The following is a 20399-nucleotide window of genomic DNA, read 5'->3' as shown; positions in this document are numbered from 1 at the left end:
TATCAGGTATGTAGGTAAATATATTAATCCAGTTTTATTATTAAAATAAATGTTTATTAGACATCTCATTTATACCAATATTTACAGATCTCAAAAATGTATGTACATCACTTAACATTCCAATCGCTCACATTTTATTGAGTCGAAATTCATGAGATTACTGTTATTGTTATTGCTCACTGCCCCCATTAGAGTATTTGTCAATACGTATCACGTAATAATAAAGAAATTACAGTATAAAATCATTAACCGGAATGATCGGATACAGGAGGGAAGCTACTATCGATGGAGTTGGCATTGTAAAGGAAATCGAATAGCGCATGATCAGTCCAAGACGAGATATGTAAGATTTACGAAACATTAAACGTTTCTCCAAATATAAAAGCGTTAAAATACCCAAGCAGTACGCTCAAGCATCTAGAATATTTTACGTAATATCTGTTACGTATACAATGGATTTATCTTGTCAGTCCCTCTGCGGCGAGTATTTAAGTTACGGATCAGCACGTATATGAACTCTTTCTTAGCACACTCGTCGTAAATTGATCGTGTCAGTTCTCAAACTATGTCAGTTACGTTTCCCCCGTTCATTTACGTCACGATAAGTGGGAAAGGAGAGAGTGGGAGGATTTTAATTATTCTAAATATTACGTCACTGAATTGACTTGAATACAATCCCAGCCTACGTAAAAACTAAATATAATGTTAACGAGTTTTTATATTAATAATATAGTCGTACTGTCAAGATTCGTGCCTTAAAATAACTTTTAGATCGTCCGGCAATACGTGCGTGATGTCGTTTATTCTCTCTCGGAGCTTCTCTCTTACCGAATTATCGATCGGCACGTCATCGATGCAGCTTTTCTCCAATTTCTGTCGAATTCGAAGAATCATATCAACTACCTCCACCTCCTGCTTTCCCTGCACCCATGTTTTCAAGTCCTGTCGCAAAGATCGATACATCTTGATTAGGACATCGTTAATTGAAGCGTTTAAACGTTTGAATTGTAACGAGGAATCAAACGCATACTGCCTGCGATAATTTTTCCAACTGTTTAACTTGCAGTTGTTGGCTCAGCTCCATGTATCTGGCATGGAACCATCCAGAAAAATTGGGCGATCGAAAGAATCGTTTGTATAATCCTACCCAATCTCCCTTTATGCCTGTGGTTAGTTGGGGACCGGAGCTACTTAAACTAGCTAGGAAGTCATCTGGATTGAACATTTGTGGTGTAGGAGTTGCCTGAAAGGATAACGTTATACATTAATATTAGTCGGTTTTGCGCTATTACTTGCAAATTCCAATTAGATAATTGTAGATTGCGAGTTACCTTAAAAGGTGATATGTTCTTTTGCAGTGGCATGAGAGTCGCGATGTACCTTTCGAGCGGAATCATGAAGCTCTCCGTTAACTCGATCAGATGACGTTTCAAGAGCGCGGTCTGCACCTCGCCCGGCCGTTTTGTCTGAATGCCTCTGAACAGTTTCTTCAGAATAGTCTTGTCCTTCTGCAGAAAAGGCTTGTACTGAGTGTAAACGCCAGGCTTGGAGTCCAGCACCTTCAGATTCTCAGATTTCTTGATCTTGTATCTCTGATCTTCTGAAACAGGCCGAATCCTCAACACACCATTAGCGGAAAGGTATCACGGAACTTACCGCTGTTGCTGCCGTTGCTTATTCTGATGATATGCGGCCAATGTTGCAGAGTCTTGGCGAAGAACGGATTGGTTACACCCAGTATCACCGCAGGCGGTGCCGGAGAATCCGTAGTGTACTCCTTGAACTCGGAATCATGAATGGTGAAGTACGGACGATGATCGGCGCAATACTTCAACGGCGCGATCATCCTAGAAGACGATTATTTCGATTTTGCCCGATCTTATGACCGTTACGTATGTAATGCTTCTCAAATATCTTGATATTTACGCTATGAGTGCTTGGACCATCTCGGAACACGTAGTGGGCGAGCCTGCCATAACGACGATTGGTTCACTAAGAAGCACCAATTCCCATAACAAATGCACGTAGCTAACAACGCTGGCTAAGCTTCGAAACATGTCGCCCTCGTAGGCTGACGTCAACATCAGTCTTCGCATTGAGTGTACGTTCGATGCATGTTCCATGGCAGCGATCGATGGAATAGTAGCCTTGTAATTCTGGTTTGGGATATACGTCTGAAATGCATTTCAAACATTTAGCATAGAAGCGAAAATATTTCCCTTCTATTACAATTTGGGTTTTACCTGAAATAAGACACCGATGAGCGGTAAATGAACTATCTGGCCCGGAACCGGAGCGGGCCACTGATCTATCTCACGCACTACAGCTTCCATCAGCGCTGTTCCCGCCTCGAAGAATTCTGGTGCGATCAAAGCACACAGTTCACCGAACAGATTGACAAATGGCAGTTTTGTGATAATAACGACACTCTAAAAGTATGATTATAAATTAGACGAACAGTAATCCTAATTTGCGATTTTTTGGCAATACACACCTTCTGGAAATATCCTCTCGGCAACGACTTATCCTTCACTTGCCGAAAATATACGTATCCCCAGTAATAATCTCTATCAGTTTGTAGAAAAGAAGGTGTCTTCCTGTCATACTCCTTCAGAGCATTAGTCTCTTGCACTATTTTACTATTTTGCCTTATCCTTACGTGATACTGAGTGTCTCCCATACACCCGGAATTGGAATCAGGAAAGGCCAAGTAACATACATTGGACCGTTCTTGCTCCGATAATTTAACATGATTTGGATAAATCGCCTGTTACGTAAAGGGATATTTGTAATATTTATAAAGATTACAGAGAAAAAGAGATGCTTTGTTTACTCGGATCAAACAATTCAAACTAAAGATGATATTTCAGGAAATATGATACGATTTCCTGTGCTCCATACCTCTATAGCTTGGCCCAATTCAAGATCAAAAGTGACAATACATATACAATGTACCCAATTACTGAAACGTTCCCATTTTGCATGTGTCGCTTCCTCCTTAGTGTTTGCACCATTCGCCTCGTTACTCGTCGAGCAAGAGGGAACCGACATTTTTCTACCTTTTTTACTTATCCTACTAATCTCACCAGCATATGTATTAGCGCTCGTGTCATTTGTCATTGTCACACAACATGATTTTTGTGACACCTGCATTATAGCAATTGACTAACAATTACGTCATGTTACAATGAGCGTAAAGGTCCTAATGATCTGAAATATAAATTATTCATGCTATTACAAGCGTAAACACGTGATGAAACTTTTGTACGCAAAATAACTTACCATTATATATACATCGTGTCAATTACGTAATATATGTACATCAATCATATAAATCTTTCCTAGGAAATTCTTCGTGACCAACTTAGATCATTCTACCGTCAATTTCCACACTTTGTACCCTGTTCGACGGTAAAACATAGAATCCATACGTACACACCCTGATTTCGGAGAGCTGAGCATACAATATCAGCAGGTGAACAACGCTGAGTTAAAAGTCGGAACAGCGAGGAGAACGATGCGTGCGTGTATCATGTATCCCGCTACGTATAATACAATTGTTAAAACCTCCGTATGTTCTCCATCTCTCGATAATTATCTGTCAAGCGATACGTCAGTCGAGCCCGCGAGACAATCGGAGTGGTGCGTGAGCGAGCTACGGTCTCACTGGTGATCGAGTTGTCGAAGCGGAACGGCTGCATACGTTGACATTCAAGCGCGGCGCTCACCCGTGCTTCATCGAAGAAACTCCTCATAGTGTTTGGATACTACCGATACTAGGTGCTTTATAACCTCCAAATGTCCGTTGGTGACGCTCGGAGAATCGATCTCGTACTCGTCTTGCAGTTGTTTAATGACGTCGATTTAATCCGCTTTGAAGAATCACTCGATGTCCGCAGATAGGTCAGCAACATCGTCCGTGGACCTCAAATACTTCGTCTCCGAATTCACTGATTCGAGGAACCAGAAGCATCTCGGAGCATGGCGATGTCGGAGAAGCTGGGCCAGCTGGGCTTCTCCGGGAAAATCGCAGTAGCTTCTAACGAAGAACAAAGAATTGCTTCTATGTTTCTCAGTGTTCCGTTCTCACCGAGAATGTTATTCTGAAGTTTAGACTTAGCTAATTCAAATGTGGATCTTCATCAAAATAAAAATTATATAATTTTTAAAATTAAGGATACGTATACAAAACTTTACTTCTTCGGAAATGAAACTCTTCTAAAAATAAAATTCCTTTAATCTGCTGTTGGATAATACTATTTGAAACTACAAATTTTTTATCCAGTCTTAATTCATGATATTTAAAACTGAAATATTGACTCAGATGTTATTGAGTCGTATTATTAGAGAATAATGAGACGTCAGGCTTATCATCGAGTCGTACTACTTCCATAGGCGCTCGTATTTTTCAGCCCGGCTTATGAACTTTCCGTTTTAGTTCCGGAAACATCCGTAACGAGCCTCCAGCCACTGTTTTAACTGAAAACTAGCTGACGTCGCATTATTTTGTAGAACTCATAAGAGCTCGATCAGATTTTTAGAGCGAATAAGAAATGATTTATTTTTATTCACAGATGCAATACTTCCTTTAGAAAATTTGACTAGGGATTATTATTTGCCCAAATAGGGATATTATTTCGTCAAAGTTGTAGTTGGTAGCTCTGCATATACAGGAAATCAACGTTAGTAGGGGAGTAGCTGCTTCTTTATAAAATCGTGGTGCCGAGAGGTATGTATGAATTGCTTGCCACGTTTTCCGAATCTATCTGCATCTAGTTCAGCATTAAAATATTTGTCCTACGAATGATAATTTTTTGAACAAAAAACCTAAAATTATAACGTAGACTTGGAAAATGTCGCATCTGTACGTAATAACCGATGCAAAATCTCAACTAATGTATGCGGACAGGTCAGTCCGCTGTTGACCGTCGTGCTGATGATTGCGAGATGCTGATTTAAAAAAAAACTCAATCAATCTGTCTGTGCTTTCAGGACGCAATGGGTCGTTATTCCCACGAACCGGTCAATCAGACCAAGTCGTGCAAAGCACGCGGTTCCAATCTTCGCGTGCATTTTAAGGTAAATAGTCGCTTCTAGAGCTAACCTCAAAATTGGTCTCCAGAATTGATGTTTACAAGTGACGATATCTAGATGCGATTGATAATTTCTTTCTATGTACAGAACACTCATGAAACGGCACGTGCTATCAAGAAAATGACCCTGCGCAGGGCACAGAAGTACCTGAAGAATGTTACGGACCACAAGGAGTGTGTCCCCTTCCGTAGGTTCAACGGTGGTGTCGGCAGGTGTGCTCAAGCTAAACAGTTTGGCACTACGCAAGGTATGCTAATACGCGAAATAATTATTTGACGTGTGCGAGTGTTAACAATCAACTAATTAGATTATGAAAAAATTTAATGTTTAGTCGCAACATAAAGTGATAATAAGTTTATGTGATTCAGAATCCTGAGAATTCTAAGAAAGATATATTTGTTTTTTCAAAGATATATTGTTTGAATTGTAAGAAAGATATATATCACCTAATTTTCAATTTAGTGAACCCTTAAGTTCTGCACTTAAATAACAACGTAATTGTTGTCATAGGTCGCTGGCCGAAAAAGTCAGCAGAATTTCTGTTACAACTTTTGAAGAATGCGGAGAGTAACGCGGATTATAAGGGGCTTGATGTAGATCGTCTGGTAATTGAACATATTCAAGTGAATCATGCGCCTTGCCTTCGCAGAAGAACGTACAGAGCTCACGGTCGTATAAATCGTAAGTGCATCACGTCACGTTCAATTCTTTGGGAATTTCTTTTGCGCAGGCACAGCGGATTGTTATATTTACCATTCTTACAGCTTACATGAGCTCGCCTTGTCATATTGAGGTGATATTAACGGAGAAGGAAGATGTTGTTGCGAAAGCTACCGAGGAGGAGCCATCGAAAAAGAAGCTCAGCAAGAAAAAGCTTGCTAGGCAAAAGGAGAAAATGATGCGAGAGTAATTTCGTACTTTATATTGGTTAAGTATTTCATGAAAAATAAAGAAATTACTCTAGTTTCATGTCTCTTTATTTTATTTGTTTCTTATCCTGAGAACCAACATGATCATGTGTTTGATTGTACTTTATACCGTACCTACCATAGGTTGAGTTGTAGCATATAAAGATATAAGATACTTCATATTTTCATACTATCTTTCAATTCTTTTTTTATATTTACATACATCAAGATAGATATATATATATATATATATATGACGATGTCAGTCGTAACATAAAGTAATAATAAGTTTATGCGATTCGGAACTCGCGATCGAGAATTCGAGGAAAGATATATTTGTTCGGCATATATCGCCGAATTGTTCAATTTAGCGAACCGTTCTCATTAATTCTGCGTTTAATCTCAATGTAGATACAAAATACAATATCTAATTCAGTATATCTTAAAGTATCTGTAACTGTTGCATCCCTTATCAAACTAGATATTACGTTACGTTCGTAGTCTCATTTTGTCACTCGCTTCGCTAAAGCTGCGCTACGTTTTATTTTATTATATAAAATGCATTTTCTTTTTTTTTCTTCTAAGGTTATTATAAACAGCAGAGATTCTAGTTTCCTACTTTGACCTTAATGGCTCAGACTCCTAGAAGATTCAACAGCACTTGTACTCGAATAAAAATATATAAATGATTGCAGATTGTTGTTCCGCTTCGGGATACATTTTTGCAGATGTCAAGAAAGTGGTTCGCGCGTCGTGTTAGGTAAAAATAGGCACAGCAAGCCCCCTCCTGCGAAATAAACGCACATGATAAGAAAATTGAGAATGAAAATCAAAAGACATATTAATGAAGTGTAAATTACGCTTACCAATCAAGAGAGCGGCCACTATGAAGGTCGGCGCCGGGCAATACACATCCAGGAGCTGGGCTATGACGATGTTACCAATTATCCCACCGAGCCGGGCGGCAACCATCGATATGGCGATTCCAGTTGCACGTAATTGCGTTGGAAAGACTTCAGTGATGAGACAGTCCAACGCTGCGTTACCGCAACTTATCGCGCCGCTGAAAATAGCCGACACGATCAAATTCTGATACTTGTTGTACACGAAGTACAAACCGACCGAGCATAGTCCTGATGAAAACGTGCTGAACACTGCAAAAAGTACATAATATGAGGAAAGATAAATAAAAGGAGATATTGCGTACAGAATGTTGCATTTCACCGCAATCATCTTATTGCTATTGACATAAGTACCTAGAAAAAATTTGCGTCCAAGTCTGTCCATCCCCAAGACAGCGATGATGTTGGCGGGTATGGCGGACGCCACCGTGATGAGCGACTCCATAAAGACGGAAGCTCCAATTTTATCAGAGCAAACGTTCTCGACGCTGTGCGAGCCCTTATTAACGACGTAATCAGTAACCTGGCATATCGAGGTCACCATGCCAGGATGATCGCGATGGAATTCATCGAAACGGTTGAACAGTTCCGGAAACCACATCATCAAGCCGTAGTAGCCGATATGGAAGGTAAAATTGATTACGATCGATATTATCGTGAAGCGAAGGATGGGCGTTATGAATAGCTGTCTACTGTTCTCCACGATATCGCTCAGCATAGTTTTGCATTTGCCCTTCTCTTCAACATCAGTTTTCATCGGATTCGATTCTTGAAAGTCATCGAGAATCAGTTCCTTTACCTGTGCACGGCGAATTATATTACAAATATTTTAGACCCGCGTTCAAAGGCGATTTATCGCCTCGATAATTATATTAGATCACTTAAAGTGCAATTACCGTGTAAGTTTCGCGCGGTTTGCCGGTGTTAATGTTATATATTTTGCGAAAGATCTCGAGTGCCTCCTCATACTTTCCAGAGGAGAGAAGATATTTGGGAGATTCAGGCAGGACCAGGAGCAGCCCCGTCACGACGAACGACGGAACAGCGCAGATCAACAGGAAGATTCGCCACGAGTTGTAAGTGAACGACGAGCTCGTAAAACCCATCTCTTGAGGGATGATCAACCATGCCAGGCCTGTGAGTACGAAACGTTACGTCGACGAGTCCAGACAATGTTCTGCTATTCAGGTATTCACTCTACGATGTTCTGCTATTCAAGACTCACCGGCTACAAACAGATTTCCCAATGTCCAGAACGCCGCCATGAAGGACAGCATGGAGCCGCGCTTGGACTTTGGTTGAAATTCGGCGAAGTAAGACCAGATGACCGGTCCGCTGCCTCCTAGCCTGGAACGTTGCTGAATCATTAAATCCTGTCGTTGCTGAGAAAGCACGGAAATATCGTAATCGTTGCGCTAATCGCGGATTTCGATACTTACGCCGCGCCGTTGAGAAAACGGAAGAGCATGAAGAGCTCATACGTTTGGCTGAAGCTGGAGGCAACGATGCACAAGGCGTTCATGAACGAGATGGCAATCAGGACCTTCCGACGACCGAGAGCGTCCGCCACGGAGCCCCAGGCGTACGCCCCGGCCATCATCCCGATGAAGATGATCGAGTTGAGCCATCCCTTCGCCTGGGTGTCGAGCTTCAGGTCACATTGCGCACTCGGCAGGATGAAGGACATGGAAATCACGTCCATCTCCTCGCTGGTGCTGACGAAGCCGCACACCGCCAGCAGGAAGTAATGAAACTTGCCATATTCTGTAAGGTAATCAGATGACAATGATTGTATCTAGCTTCACATAGTAGAGTTTTGGCTACTCACGGCTTAATTCAATGGCCTTCTCGAAGTCAGCTTGAACATAGGATCCCTTCTCTGGATCGAGAGTTTTGCCCTTTAATCCGATACCTGATTGCAAATATATATATAGAGAGGGGAATCCCCTATTATGAGATACGCTCCTAATATGAGATAATGGAGTTTCTGCTAAACTAGTGAGCACTATCTGTTAATTCCACCATAAACTTATTACTCTTGGTGTAAAATGTATTTAGTGAAAAATTCATTGTTCGTCATTGCGTTTAGCTTTTGCAAGAAAAGGTTTGTGAAATTGTGAACATGTCAAAGAAACTTGAGGTAAGTCTTTAAACCTTGTTTATTACATAATAAAGAAATGGTTGGCAATAAATTCAGTATGCAATGACAGAGTAGAATCGTAGTAACAGGACAATACGCGATTTGTTGAATTGCTTAATTGTAGAGGTGAGATTTCATGATCGCGGAACCGCTGGGCGTGTGGCTCGTATAATGAGATAATTAGGGTACTCTTAACATGAGATAATTATTGCTCGAATGTGAAGAGTATATAGTGTAATAAAAAGAAAGAAAATACTACGTTAAGGGTAAAGAAAAGTTAATACGAATTTATATTACGAATTTTTGTGTATTTAATTTTTATAGAATCTGACTATGGAGGTTAGAGAAACGAGGAAGCGTCGACAGTGGAATCGTGAAGATTTGGCGAAGGCTGTGGCAGCAGTATTTTTATAAAAATATCTAATAAAGTTTTTTACTTGCAATACTGATGTATTTTGCACTTTTAACACCGATTTCTCAAGGTATCTTATATTAGGAGCACACTTTCGCGATCTTGCGTAAAGCTCTTTTTTCAAATTTGTTTAATTTTCAGAAAAAATAATATTTAAATTAGATTTTTCATTTGACCAACCTAAAGCTTATTAAATTCTCTTCAAGAGAACGTATTGCATTTTTAAATTCTGCCTATAGATTTCCTTACATTCGGCAAAATCGATATGGTATCTCATAATCGGGGACTTTCCTCTATGCATAATATCGGTGATCAATCGTAATGTACAATTTATGAATGTTACGTGCACTGACTTCGGAATTGATACCTACGGGCAAGTTCGAGTTCCTTGGAACCGCAACCGTTTAGCCGCTCGTCTTTTACATCACACTCTGCAATGAAGAATTAGAGTTTGAAGCTAACATATAATGAAGCGGAAGGCTTCTACGGTATTCAGAGTCGTACGCACTGATATTGCGCTTTGTGTCGGGTTCACTCTCTACCATTCTACGATGTCGACGCGTGTGAGTGAAGCTATCTTGGTCAAAAGAGTCAGATGTCGAGTCTTCGCGTTCGATAGGAAATTTTGTCGAGTGTCAGGCCGGCGTTCTGATTGCTTGATGGGTCCGGGCGAAATTTTCCTGTTGGATCTGCGCTGATCTGCTGCTGTTCGTCGGCGGGGCTGGACTCTGCGCTCGCCCGTAAACTAAAACATCGAACGGCGATTAAAACATTTCAGATTGTCCACTCAAAGAAAGAGCTAAGGAAGTATTCAGGCTTTTATTTTCTTTAGTATACAATAATATCCACCAAATTTTACAATTCATGTTGCTGCGTTACTCGACGACTCGTCCGTAATAGGGAGCCTGGAGAGAAGCGCGGATGAGAAATTATACGAATTTATCTAACAACGTCGAGTGTGTGATGCAATATCTCTAAAGCACTGGTTGTTAATTCGGCAGAGTGGGTTGACGTTCCTGCGTCTAAATCTGTAATTTCACGACGAAATATCGTCGCGTGTTGTCACGGGCTTAATGGATTCGAGCAAGATTAACGTGCGGTTAAATTGATAACGAAATATAGGGCCTTGCGATTCGAATCTGCCCAGCATAGATCTTTGACGTCCCGGGACCATTGATTGCATTTTTGTTTCTGTTCTCTCCCCTTCGTTTTTGGTAACGATATTGTAGAATGTATCATTTTATATATTTTATAAGCCGCGTATATAGCATTTCTCTTGCTGTATGTTACATTTACATATACATCGAAGTAAAAAAGACCATACGTAAGTTGCATTAGTTTGCATAATGTAAACTTGTTGTCTATCGATACGTGTTCTTATTCGCAGTATTATTCGCGATTATTTATCTTCGAAGTTGTGTTTCGAATATCCTTGATACCTAACGCTCGGAAAAAACATTGAACGAATTGTAATCTCGTTATGTACGGTTTTGCGAGCATTTTAATTAATACTAGTTCCCACAATTCTATTATGAACTATTATTCATGCTACGTTACAAGACGCTATACGTAACATCTCTTGCATCAGTCGTCGTTATTAGTCATTACCTATTGACGAAATAATTGCAATGGATTTATGATTAAATGCTGTAAAACCGTTAAATTATCGTTGTAGAGGCCAAAAAAAACTAATCTCGAAGCACAATTCGGGGCAATGAGATTAAAATCGTTATATCAATAAAAAATAATTATAAAAGCAATTAAATATATTTTAAGAGAAAAATTATTTTTAAAGTACTAAACGACATTTGGTATAATGAAATATAAAGAAAAATTTAAAAAAAAAAGAGGTGCTCGACCGTGACAGGACTCGAACCTGCAATCTTCGGATCCGAAGTCCGACGCCTTATCCGTTAGGCCACACGGTCTACTACAAGGGTGGTTTGTCGCAAGAGGTAATTCTTTACATAGGAGCCAATGTATTATTCTTTGGTACTATCAATTTTGTTCGAAGATTTAACAAAAGATCATAGTTAAATTTTGGAATCATTGTAAATCAGAGGTTAAAGCTAACAAATACTTCAATATTAATTCAAGTAATATACCGAAACATAAATTTTCAATAACATGTAGAATGTAAAACATAATTTAATCTCTTGTGCATAGAGAAATATTGTTATTTATTATTTATTTATTATTTTCATATAATTTATCTTGTGAATAAACTGTAAAAAAATAAAAAAGCGAATAAATGAAAAAGAAGATTGCATCTAGATGTTCGTGTATATGCACTACATTTACAACGATCTGAAAATTTATTATATTTCAAGAGCCTGACCAGTTGTTCAAATCGTCGATCCTAAGAGACAGAAGCTCAACGATATAATTGCGGGGAGGGCGTTTCTCGCGGTTTAACGCTACTCTAGAAAACGGCACGACATCCTGTACCGAGTACTCACTAATGAACGAACATCACGCGCATCCCTTTATGCGATTTCGCCACGACGTAGAGTTGTGTACTCTGCAGTTAAAATTGACCGATAATTGACACTAACAGTCAAGTTTCCTTTTGCAATAAATTCGTTCAATTCTGTTCGTCGTTAGAAGTAATAAAATATCTAGCAAAATACATAAAAAATTCCAGGAAATGTTCTCCATAATATAGTGTAAAGAGTCGAAAAGATTAACGTAAACACAATTATTACCGAGAATGACGAAGCCGCGCGACGGCACCGCCGAGATAATTTACAATGGACTACAAAAGTGTACATATAGATTGTAATTATAGATTGCGAACATGAAATATCGGGAGACGCCATCAGTTTCGAAACGCGTCGTGCTCACGAGCGATTAGGCGGATACGTGAGAAATGCGCTAATTTTATAATAAAGTGTTGATGGAGATAACTTCTATGAGACTCGGCAACCGTGCAAATATTCGCTTTGATAAAAACACCAATAGAAAAGCTCTGGGCGTCCGCCTAGTGATAAGACGACTCATTTGGAAGGTCGCATCATGTTGAAGATCGAGATGATGCTAATGATACGCGCGAAGAAGAAACGAGGTCGTGCCGTTCCATAGAGAGCTCGAATTGGTACGCTCGTTAAAAAGTGTTGTAAAAGATCAAGCAACCTGTATCTATTTCATTTTAGTCGCAATCACAGTTTCAATTTCATATTTGCAATAGCAGATAAAGAAAAACGTCTGGAACGCGATATCGTCATGTTCGTTCAACAATAACGCAAAGCAGAGATTAAAATCGATATTACGTCAGTGAATTCGTACTTCAACGAGGTAGAAGTCACGAAGAGATGCGAGACGTATACATTTGTTCCTCAAGATGCATCTGACACTCACTTTGCAATGGCGTTTTCCTAATCTCAAATCTTGTACTTGTATCTTCCCTGTGAATGCATCCGGTGTTCTTCAGTGTGAAGAAGAAGAGCTTCCTACCTCGAGAGATTCTAAGTACTGCGTGTGATATCTGTACGTTCCCTGTACTATTCCTTGAGAGATAATTCGATCAAATACAATTCTTGCGAATATCCGCCGTTCCGTGATAAAGGTTGATCGACTTTGTTTCTCTTGACGATTATTTTTCGAATTGTATCACGGTCGATCGCGAAACATCTCGGTGTCTTCAGCAACGCTTCGCAGTGCACGTCTGCCTTCGGCGAGTTGTTTTTGCAAGAATTATCATGCGCCGTGATTTGGCGGCAAATACGAGACGCCAACTCCGATTCGTGTTGATCGTCGCACGGACGTGGACAACATGGACAACGATCAAGATGAGTGATCATTCGCGATGGTGTTCGCGGCGATGCTGAACACGTGAACGCACTTGTACTCGCGAATCACTCGCGAGGATCACCACAAGATCGAGATCGCGTTCTCTGAATTTTAAACGCTCGACGTTCCTGGCTCAGCTCTGTCAAGCACGAAGTCGGTATTTAATGACGCTTGACCCGTGATGCTTGCGGACGAAATGAGTGTCGGAGCATTGAAACGCTAAAGGAGAGCTACCTGCCACCTCCCACTAATATGGACCAATATACTCGTCGACGGTAGTGGCTATCGTCCACGTATGTTTCCATGTACGTTTGAGTGCAGAGTTGCATTGGATGGGCGAGGTGGGGTAGCTTACGTGCGAAGACGAACGTATCCTTAGGTAGACTAACATCTCGGGAAGAAGCTCCCGGAGCCTGGAAATTTTCCAAGCAAATATTATTTATGGGTTTATTCACGGAATCAATTATCAGCAATGAACTGTGCCTAAAAAATGAAGGATACATGACCGGAGATTATGCACGAGAGACGTTGCTCGTAAGTCGAATCTCGCCGCTTGAGACCGCCGTAAGACCGTAAGCGTGTACCGACCTTGCCGAGACTGGAGCAAGGATTACTCCTCGGTAAGATCGAAGGTCAGTACTGAAATACTGGATGCTGCGACACACGGTGTTTATGTTACCAAGGTACGAGAGAAAATGTAAAAATAAGTAATGTCAGAAGTATAAGAACAAGTAACGTCGTTGTGCGTTGCACGTGACTAGTCGGACAATTCGATTTTCGGTGGCGCACAAGAGACGATATCATCTTCGAAAGCAGTTATATAAATGCTGAAGAATATATTGAGACTCTGCGGTTTCAACCGGTTACAATCTAATTGTAAGAAATAAAGTGTCTGCATCGTTGCCGCGGGGTAGTCACATGACGCGTTCTTCGGCGCTGCCGTCTTGTTTGCTGGACGTTTTTAGATTTTCACGCTAAACAAGCAATTTTTAAATAGGTTTTTAGATTTATTGCACAAAAAATAATCGATGCAAACGCAGCCGACAATAGCCAGTGGAGTTACAGGTAGATGAAATAAGATTGTCAATATTTTTTGGTACATTCAACAAGCTCCGCCTTATCGCACTTGTTGACTTTGCCAGCAAAGAACCACTTCAATGGAAAAGTATATTCGTCGCGTGTATTATTGGCTACTGTGTCTTGACTCACTTTATTCTTCGAAGTCTAGTGTAAACTGCACATTCTTTTTAAGGTTTTTAAAATTCGACAAACTTTTCTATTCTTGAGCAAAAATAATTATAAGAATCAATGATGGGAGTTTATATATTGATAAGAAATGAAATACAATCAGACCTGATGATAATTTTTAAATGAAGATCTCATTTTCAATGTATATATGTTAAAATTGCAAAATAAATATCAAATACATATAAAAGAAAAAACTCAAGATTTTATTATTCAAAAATGCTAGATCCTAAAATGGATAATTGTGTCATTTAATGAAGCGATCTTTTCATATGTAAAATACGTAAAATTCTTATATATTCTTCAAAATTCATAATAACGATTTCTTTTAAGAAATAAGAAGTACAACTTACAGTGTTGCGGGTTGCCAAGCTCTGTGAAGCGTTCACCCGAATTGGGGAACTACCAAAGCGAAGCGACAAATCACAAAGCTTATATACAGTATTACTAAGTCATTGAAATCCCCACTCTGATCCCCACTGTGGAAGAATACACAACAAAGTGGTGTTCTATCACGGCGTGTCATATCGTATCCGAAATGAGGGAGAACGTGAACTCGAGTCAAGTGTTCCGATTCTAAGAAAAAGGACATTTGCTAATTATAACGATAGTGTAGAAAAGTGTTGTTAATTTTCGTTAAGAAGAAATAAATATCAGATTTATCGAACAACTTTATTAAATAAAAAGTGTAAATTTTTGGCCGTTTTGCACAACAATGTTCCGTTTGAATTCCATGAGTTTCGTTTCGATTAACAAAACGTGCATAGACGTACGTGCGTGACGATCCGCATTAATCCCTAATTTCGCGTTTCCACTCGTTTCGCCCTGTTGCGCAATATCTCACGAAGACATCCCGTGTTCATGCGCCTCCGTTCGACATCTTGCCACACGCAGCGTAACGCAGGTGTCAATGATATCGTCATAATGTATGCGTACCTAATTATAATAAACGCGCTGCAGTGATTAAATAATTTGAGAAATTAATGTATTATGAGAAATTAATTAATTAATTAATTTGTCTCGCCAAATTTTTTTATCTACCATAAACAATCGCTCCTACCGTGCCAAGAGAAAAACTTACAGCATATATTATACATGTATGAATAATTGTATGAATGAATAATTTTCATATATTAATTTCTACTAGCGTTTTTGCAAGTTTCTGCTAAGTCAGTTGTTTACTTTCCTGTTCATTCTTGCGTTCTTCGTTACAGTAGACTAAAGTTAAAGTGATAAATAATCGCTCGTTTCTTCTAAATTAAATTAAAATATTTCTGATAAAATTCTTAATGGATTAATTGATAAAATATTCTCGATATTGTTCAAAATATAATATATATCAATGTTAAAATTTTCGTAGGATTTGGTAGTAGATAATGAATATACGAAAAATATATCGTACAAAAATTTTATGCACAATCTCTGACGGAGTCATCTGATGTAATGCTTTGGCTGTGTCGAGTACGCCGAAGATTATATTCATTATCATTAAATACACATTACGAATATATCATAATACTACGTTGTACTTTCGTTTCTTTCGATTGCTGAATAAACTACTGACAATTAACTTGAAGAAAACATCAGAATAATAAGTGATAATAACTAAATCGATTAATCAATATCGTATTATGAATTTGTAAAACGCGAATTAATCAATTACAATTTGACATGACGTTTTCCAAACCTCTTCTATGATATTAATATTCTCTCTCTGCTTCTCTCGGTCTTGTTTCTTTAAAGATTCCTACTCGTTGGTCTTTCGGAATTATATAAAGCGTTCAAAACTCACGATTGATTTATAGAATTAATTGAAGAAAGATTACGGGAGCAAGTTAAAACTGGTAGGAGAACACATAGTCGTTAATTGCGCAGTAGGAGTATTAATCATCCACGTTTACTGACTTTAGAAAGATGTATGTTGATGCGAGAGATTTGTACCGACGGAAACGTGATAATTGCGCGAATGTTTGTCATGAATTTTACCACAGAGGTTTAACAGGCGCCAAAGTGGAGAGGCCATGGTCAGCGGTTAATACTTTTTATATTAATGCGAATCGTTGTTTCGTAATTGGAATCAGAAACTCGACTTTGTACTTTAAATTGTCAAAATTAATCAATTATTTTCTTACACGTTCAATGATTCGAGCCATATGATAGTACGGCTAAAATTACCTTTTAACCAACCAATTCTAAATTTACGTCTGCTTGATAAGCTCGCTTGATATAAAAAAGACGTTGAACTCTTATCGAACGCCTTCAGACCGAAATTAAATGAAGCACCTGTGATTTATCGAAAAGTAAAGCGTGTATACGAAGTGCTGCTGAAATCATCACCTCGAGCACTGTTTACCATTGACGTCACGTGTCGATTGATATATGGCGGTCGCGTAATCGATTGTACACGTGTAATCGCGCGGCTCCTTACCAACAGGATATCATAAACGTATGCATCGAATGATCCATCAGATTTATCTTCTTAAACGCATCTTTCGTATATCTTTTTTTTAATTTTAGATTTCTGCGAATTTTGACCGCTCTAAAAAATCTCAGAAATTTTACATCGACGTAACATTCGGGGAGGCTTAAATTTGCAACGTAAAGCTATTTACAATCGCGTTATATAATAGGTAGCGTATTATGCACGCGTGCAATCAGCGTCCGTCCTTGTTGTTGCACACGCTTGCGAGTGTGGCGCACGAGAGCGATGCGTACGGGCTGATACCGCCTTCTTATTTCGCGAGAACGCATAAACGGATGCGATATCTGCTGCGCTTGTGAACAGAACGGTCTCACTGTCGTGAAACGTTCGTCGCGATAGCTCGTCCTTACGAAGGGTAATCACTGATCGTGGTTGATGAGGAGATGACGTGCCTCTTAACTTGGCAGGTAGTCGTTTGATGTGACTGGCTGCCTATCTTGGCGCAAAGAGAGTCGTTTCTTTTTCTTCGCGCGATGCTGTAGATAAAATCACGTGCCCGATAAAGCGGTCGTATTTCTGCCGAAGTTCGTCTCCGGCGACAGGACGGGATATCTCCGACGAATCCAGCTGACGCTAGAGAAACGAGAGCCGGGTCTCGCGTAAATCCTCCAAGTACCTATCGTCCGTTTCCGCGGCTCTCCCTCCGACGACGCCGCGTGCGTATGCATTACGCGCGCGAGAACGCGGCCCGAATTATGCGCGCATACGATCGTACGTATGTTCGCTCGTGCTACGCGAATTAAGCCCAGTGACTCATCCAGAATGCTGACGTCATCATCAGCGTGCTCGAGGGGCAATCAACCGGCAAGCAATGCAAAAACGTGTTGCGGATTGAACGAGCGCCGCGAAGCGCTCGACCGTACGTCACGTAGACGCTGGCGTTGTCCGCTGCGGTCGTCTCGCAAATTTTAAGGGACTCGGAAGAAACCGCGTTCGCATGCTCGCGTGTAGAACGAGTCGTCTTTTACCCTCGAACTCTACCCAGTTAATAAAATCCAGTTGTTCACTAGCTCTCTCTGTCTTGTTAGAAAAAGAAAACGTCCGTCTTCTGTCGCAAGACTGAAACGCGAGCTAAAGATTAAAAGAATAAGACGAGGCGGTCGGGAATATACCTATTAAGATAGCCGGTAATGAAAATCAACGTAAACGTCGGTATCTGTTCAGCTCGTGTAGAAGCGCAGCTGATATAGCTAGAGGTGTTTGCCAGGAATACGCAGTCTAGAAAATTGTGTGTAAAGATTAAAGAAATTAATTCTGGCTTCGTTGGATACCCCGGGGAAGTCGAACTATCGATATCAGCCCTATTCTTTCGAAGTAAAAAGCGATTCTCTGCGTATCGATGCTCCAGCTAAGAACCTATCTCCCAAGTGCTCGTCGATAGTTCCGGGACAACCTGAATGCCCCCTCGCTGCGAAATGTACGTCAGAAAACGAACGTGCGATAGCAGACTCACCTAATCATAATATCTCGAGACGAGTCGGACCAGCGGAAGCTCATTCAGCGAGGAGGACGAGCGCAGAACGGCGTAAGTGGGCCCGCACTTCTTCTACCGCCGGTGTCACCTCAGCTTTCTACGATGATATCAAACACGCGCGACTTGGCGACGCGTCCATAGAGACGTAACTAAATCACTACGGAGGGGTCGGTTCGCGGTGAGTCTGTCAATCTGTTAGCAGGGTTAGTACTACTGTCGTCCCAGGGACGTCGAAATCAGGCGAGCTGAACCACGTAATCCGACATCGGACGTGACTTGAAATTTTTCAACGTCCCTTGGCGCCCACAAGTAGTACCCGCGAATTAAAAGGCATCTCCCGCAAGAAGAGCTCGTCGCGGAATAAATGTATTTCGTATCGATACGTGCGGGGTCAGCCCAAGAACGTCGTTCGGATCGAAGCGGACACCGGGATCGCGGGTGATCCCGCGGACGTCGTTTCGGCCTGGCATCGTGGCCGATTAGAGCGGCGATTAACGCAGAGAGTGACGATTTGCCACGCGATAGGAAAAAAGGAGCTCGAGAATGGGCCCAAGCTCTGCACTCCTGTGCCCTGGCTCCGGTTAGATTACTGTAGAAGGCTTTATCCACTTTAGTCACCGGACCGTCAAGCAATCATCCTATTGCCGCGTACTGTAGTATCATGAATGACGGTAAGAAAACGCCACGGAGAGGCGGGCGGCTGCCACGAGTTCCCCTGAAATATTGCGCGCCGTTCACCCGCGCGCCACGTCGTGTTCCCACGGTCCGTTTCGTGCAGCGAAAACCGCGCACGCACGAAATGGCGATGCATCATCAATCCGCGAAAGCCATTATCTTCACGTGACGCAAGAGCATCACGTGCTCTCCTTCTCGTTACGCGATTAGGAGATCCTCGTCCGTAATGCGCCAGCCCTCGGCCTTCCCTTCCCGCCCTGGTTTTCGTCGCTCTAAGAAGCGACACGGAAATAATTTCGCCCCATCAAATCTCATTTACACGTGACTCATATTGTCAATTTATTCGTGTCCGGTGGCGATGCTTTCAACGTCTTCGTCGCACCGTTACCCCACCTCGATGTGAAAGGTATGGCTTCGCGAGATGCTCTTCGCACCGCGTTAACATCCAGCGTCTGGCATCGCCGATGAAGCGCGGTATAGGCGAGCTGCAACTTCCTTTCAATCGGATATTCAAGTCGAAGTGGCTGCGCAGAATTTTTGGACCCTGCAAAATCTGTAGATCGCTGGCGCGATAAGCGACGCGAACGTCATTTGACAATCTGTCTCTCTTTCCTTTTCCGAGCTGGTTCCGGAGTCGAGTCTCGAGCATAAAAATAAAATAGAACGCAGACATGCGTTATTCCTGTTTCAAAGTTAAACTGTACGCGTAAACGGGCGTGAAACGATCACGGTACATTAGGCTGTATCACTGGCAGCGATCTAGAACTGGTTTCGTGATCGACAGCACGCAGCTCTGACGTAGTCGGCGGCTCTCGTTTTCTTACCCACCTAGTATGCACACATCCGGTCGATCTGTACTCCAGCAACTTTCCTACTTCATTCATGGACGCATTCAGTGGCCTTTGAAGGTTGCACCGCCGGCAGAAAGCCGCGGTGGACACGGTCGCGCGCGTGGTGCGGGACGCGGAGACGCGAGCAGGGATGTAACTAGACGGGCAATTTTGCCCGAGCTCCGCGAAAAAGGTGTTACTGACGACGCACGCGTAAACCAAAGCGTTCGTCTGCAAGAGAAAATCGTGACCGGTACTATCTTGTTTTACATCACAGCTACGTCGAAAGTTGCAACAAGAGAGAGAAGGATAATGTAAAAGGACTGATGCTTCAACTCGAGAATGAACGCCCGGGCTATGTGTAAATATATATATATGTATATACCCAGTAAGCAAAATGTGTGCAATCTGCCAGCAGATTGGCAACAGATTACTGCAGAAGTTGATA

At 41.2% G+C, this 20399-nt stretch overlaps 3 protein-coding genes and 1 non-coding gene across 6 annotated transcripts; 1 reads left to right on the top strand and 3 right to left on the bottom strand.

Moving 5' to 3' along the window:
• Window positions 1-32: 32 nt before the first annotated feature.
• On the bottom strand, window positions 33-4481 carry LOC105282528 (protein DENND6A). 2 transcript variants are annotated; one of them, XM_011344549.3, is made up of 9 exons: window positions 3283-4481; window positions 2902-3210; window positions 2495-2767; window positions 2244-2429; window positions 1927-2174; window positions 1657-1847; window positions 1332-1600; window positions 1031-1243; window positions 33-942 (listed from the first exon to the last, which is right to left on the bottom strand). In XM_011344549.3, the coding sequence occupies exons 2-9, from the start codon at window positions 3151-3153 to the stop codon at window positions 742-744; spliced, it is 1833 nt and encodes a 610-aa protein (XP_011342851.1). In that variant the 5' UTR covers window positions 3154-3210; window positions 3283-4481; the 3' UTR covers window positions 33-741. The 2 variants fall into 2 exon arrangements, with proteins under 2 accessions (XP_011342851.1, XP_011342852.1); XM_011344550.3 differs by having other exon boundaries at window positions 1332-1597.
• Window positions 4482-4593: 112 nt separating this feature from the next.
• LOC105282526 (60S ribosomal protein L17) lies at window positions 4594-6060 on the top strand. Its single transcript, XM_011344546.3, has 5 exons — window positions 4594-4729; window positions 4993-5079; window positions 5182-5341; window positions 5605-5775; window positions 5859-6060. The coding sequence occupies exons 2-5, from the start codon at window positions 4999-5001 to the stop codon at window positions 6002-6004; spliced, it is 558 nt and encodes a 185-aa protein (XP_011342848.1). The 5' UTR covers window positions 4594-4729; window positions 4993-4998; the 3' UTR covers window positions 6005-6060.
• A 4-nt stretch (window positions 6061-6064) lies between these two features.
• On the bottom strand, window positions 6065-18821 carry LOC105282527 (synaptic vesicle glycoprotein 2B). 2 transcript variants are annotated; one of them, XM_011344548.3, is made up of 10 exons: window positions 18426-18821; window positions 9965-10201; window positions 9828-9887; window positions 8733-8816; window positions 8344-8668; window positions 8130-8251; window positions 7801-8039; window positions 7259-7703; window positions 6869-7156; window positions 6065-6789 (listed from the first exon to the last, which is right to left on the bottom strand). In XM_011344548.3, the coding sequence occupies exons 2-10, from the start codon at window positions 9999-10001 to the stop codon at window positions 6734-6736; spliced, it is 1656 nt and encodes a 551-aa protein (XP_011342850.1). In that variant the 5' UTR covers window positions 10002-10201; window positions 18426-18821; the 3' UTR covers window positions 6065-6733. The 2 variants fall into 2 exon arrangements, with proteins under 2 accessions (XP_011342850.1, XP_011342849.1); XM_011344547.3 differs by lacking the exon at window positions 18426-18821 and adding an exon at window positions 12814-13446.
• Trnar-ucg lies at window positions 11312-11384 on the bottom strand. The gene has a single exon. It is a non-coding gene; the product is annotated as a tRNA-Arg (tRNA).
• Window positions 18822-20399: the final 1578 nt, after the last annotated feature.

Source organism: Ooceraea biroi, chromosome 4, assembly GCF_003672135.1.
Source record: "Ooceraea biroi isolate clonal line C1 chromosome 4, Obir_v5.4, whole genome shotgun sequence".
Taxonomy (NCBI): domain Eukaryota; kingdom Metazoa; phylum Arthropoda; class Insecta; order Hymenoptera; family Formicidae; genus Ooceraea; species Ooceraea biroi.
This window is presented reverse-complemented; position numbering and strand designations above follow the sequence as displayed.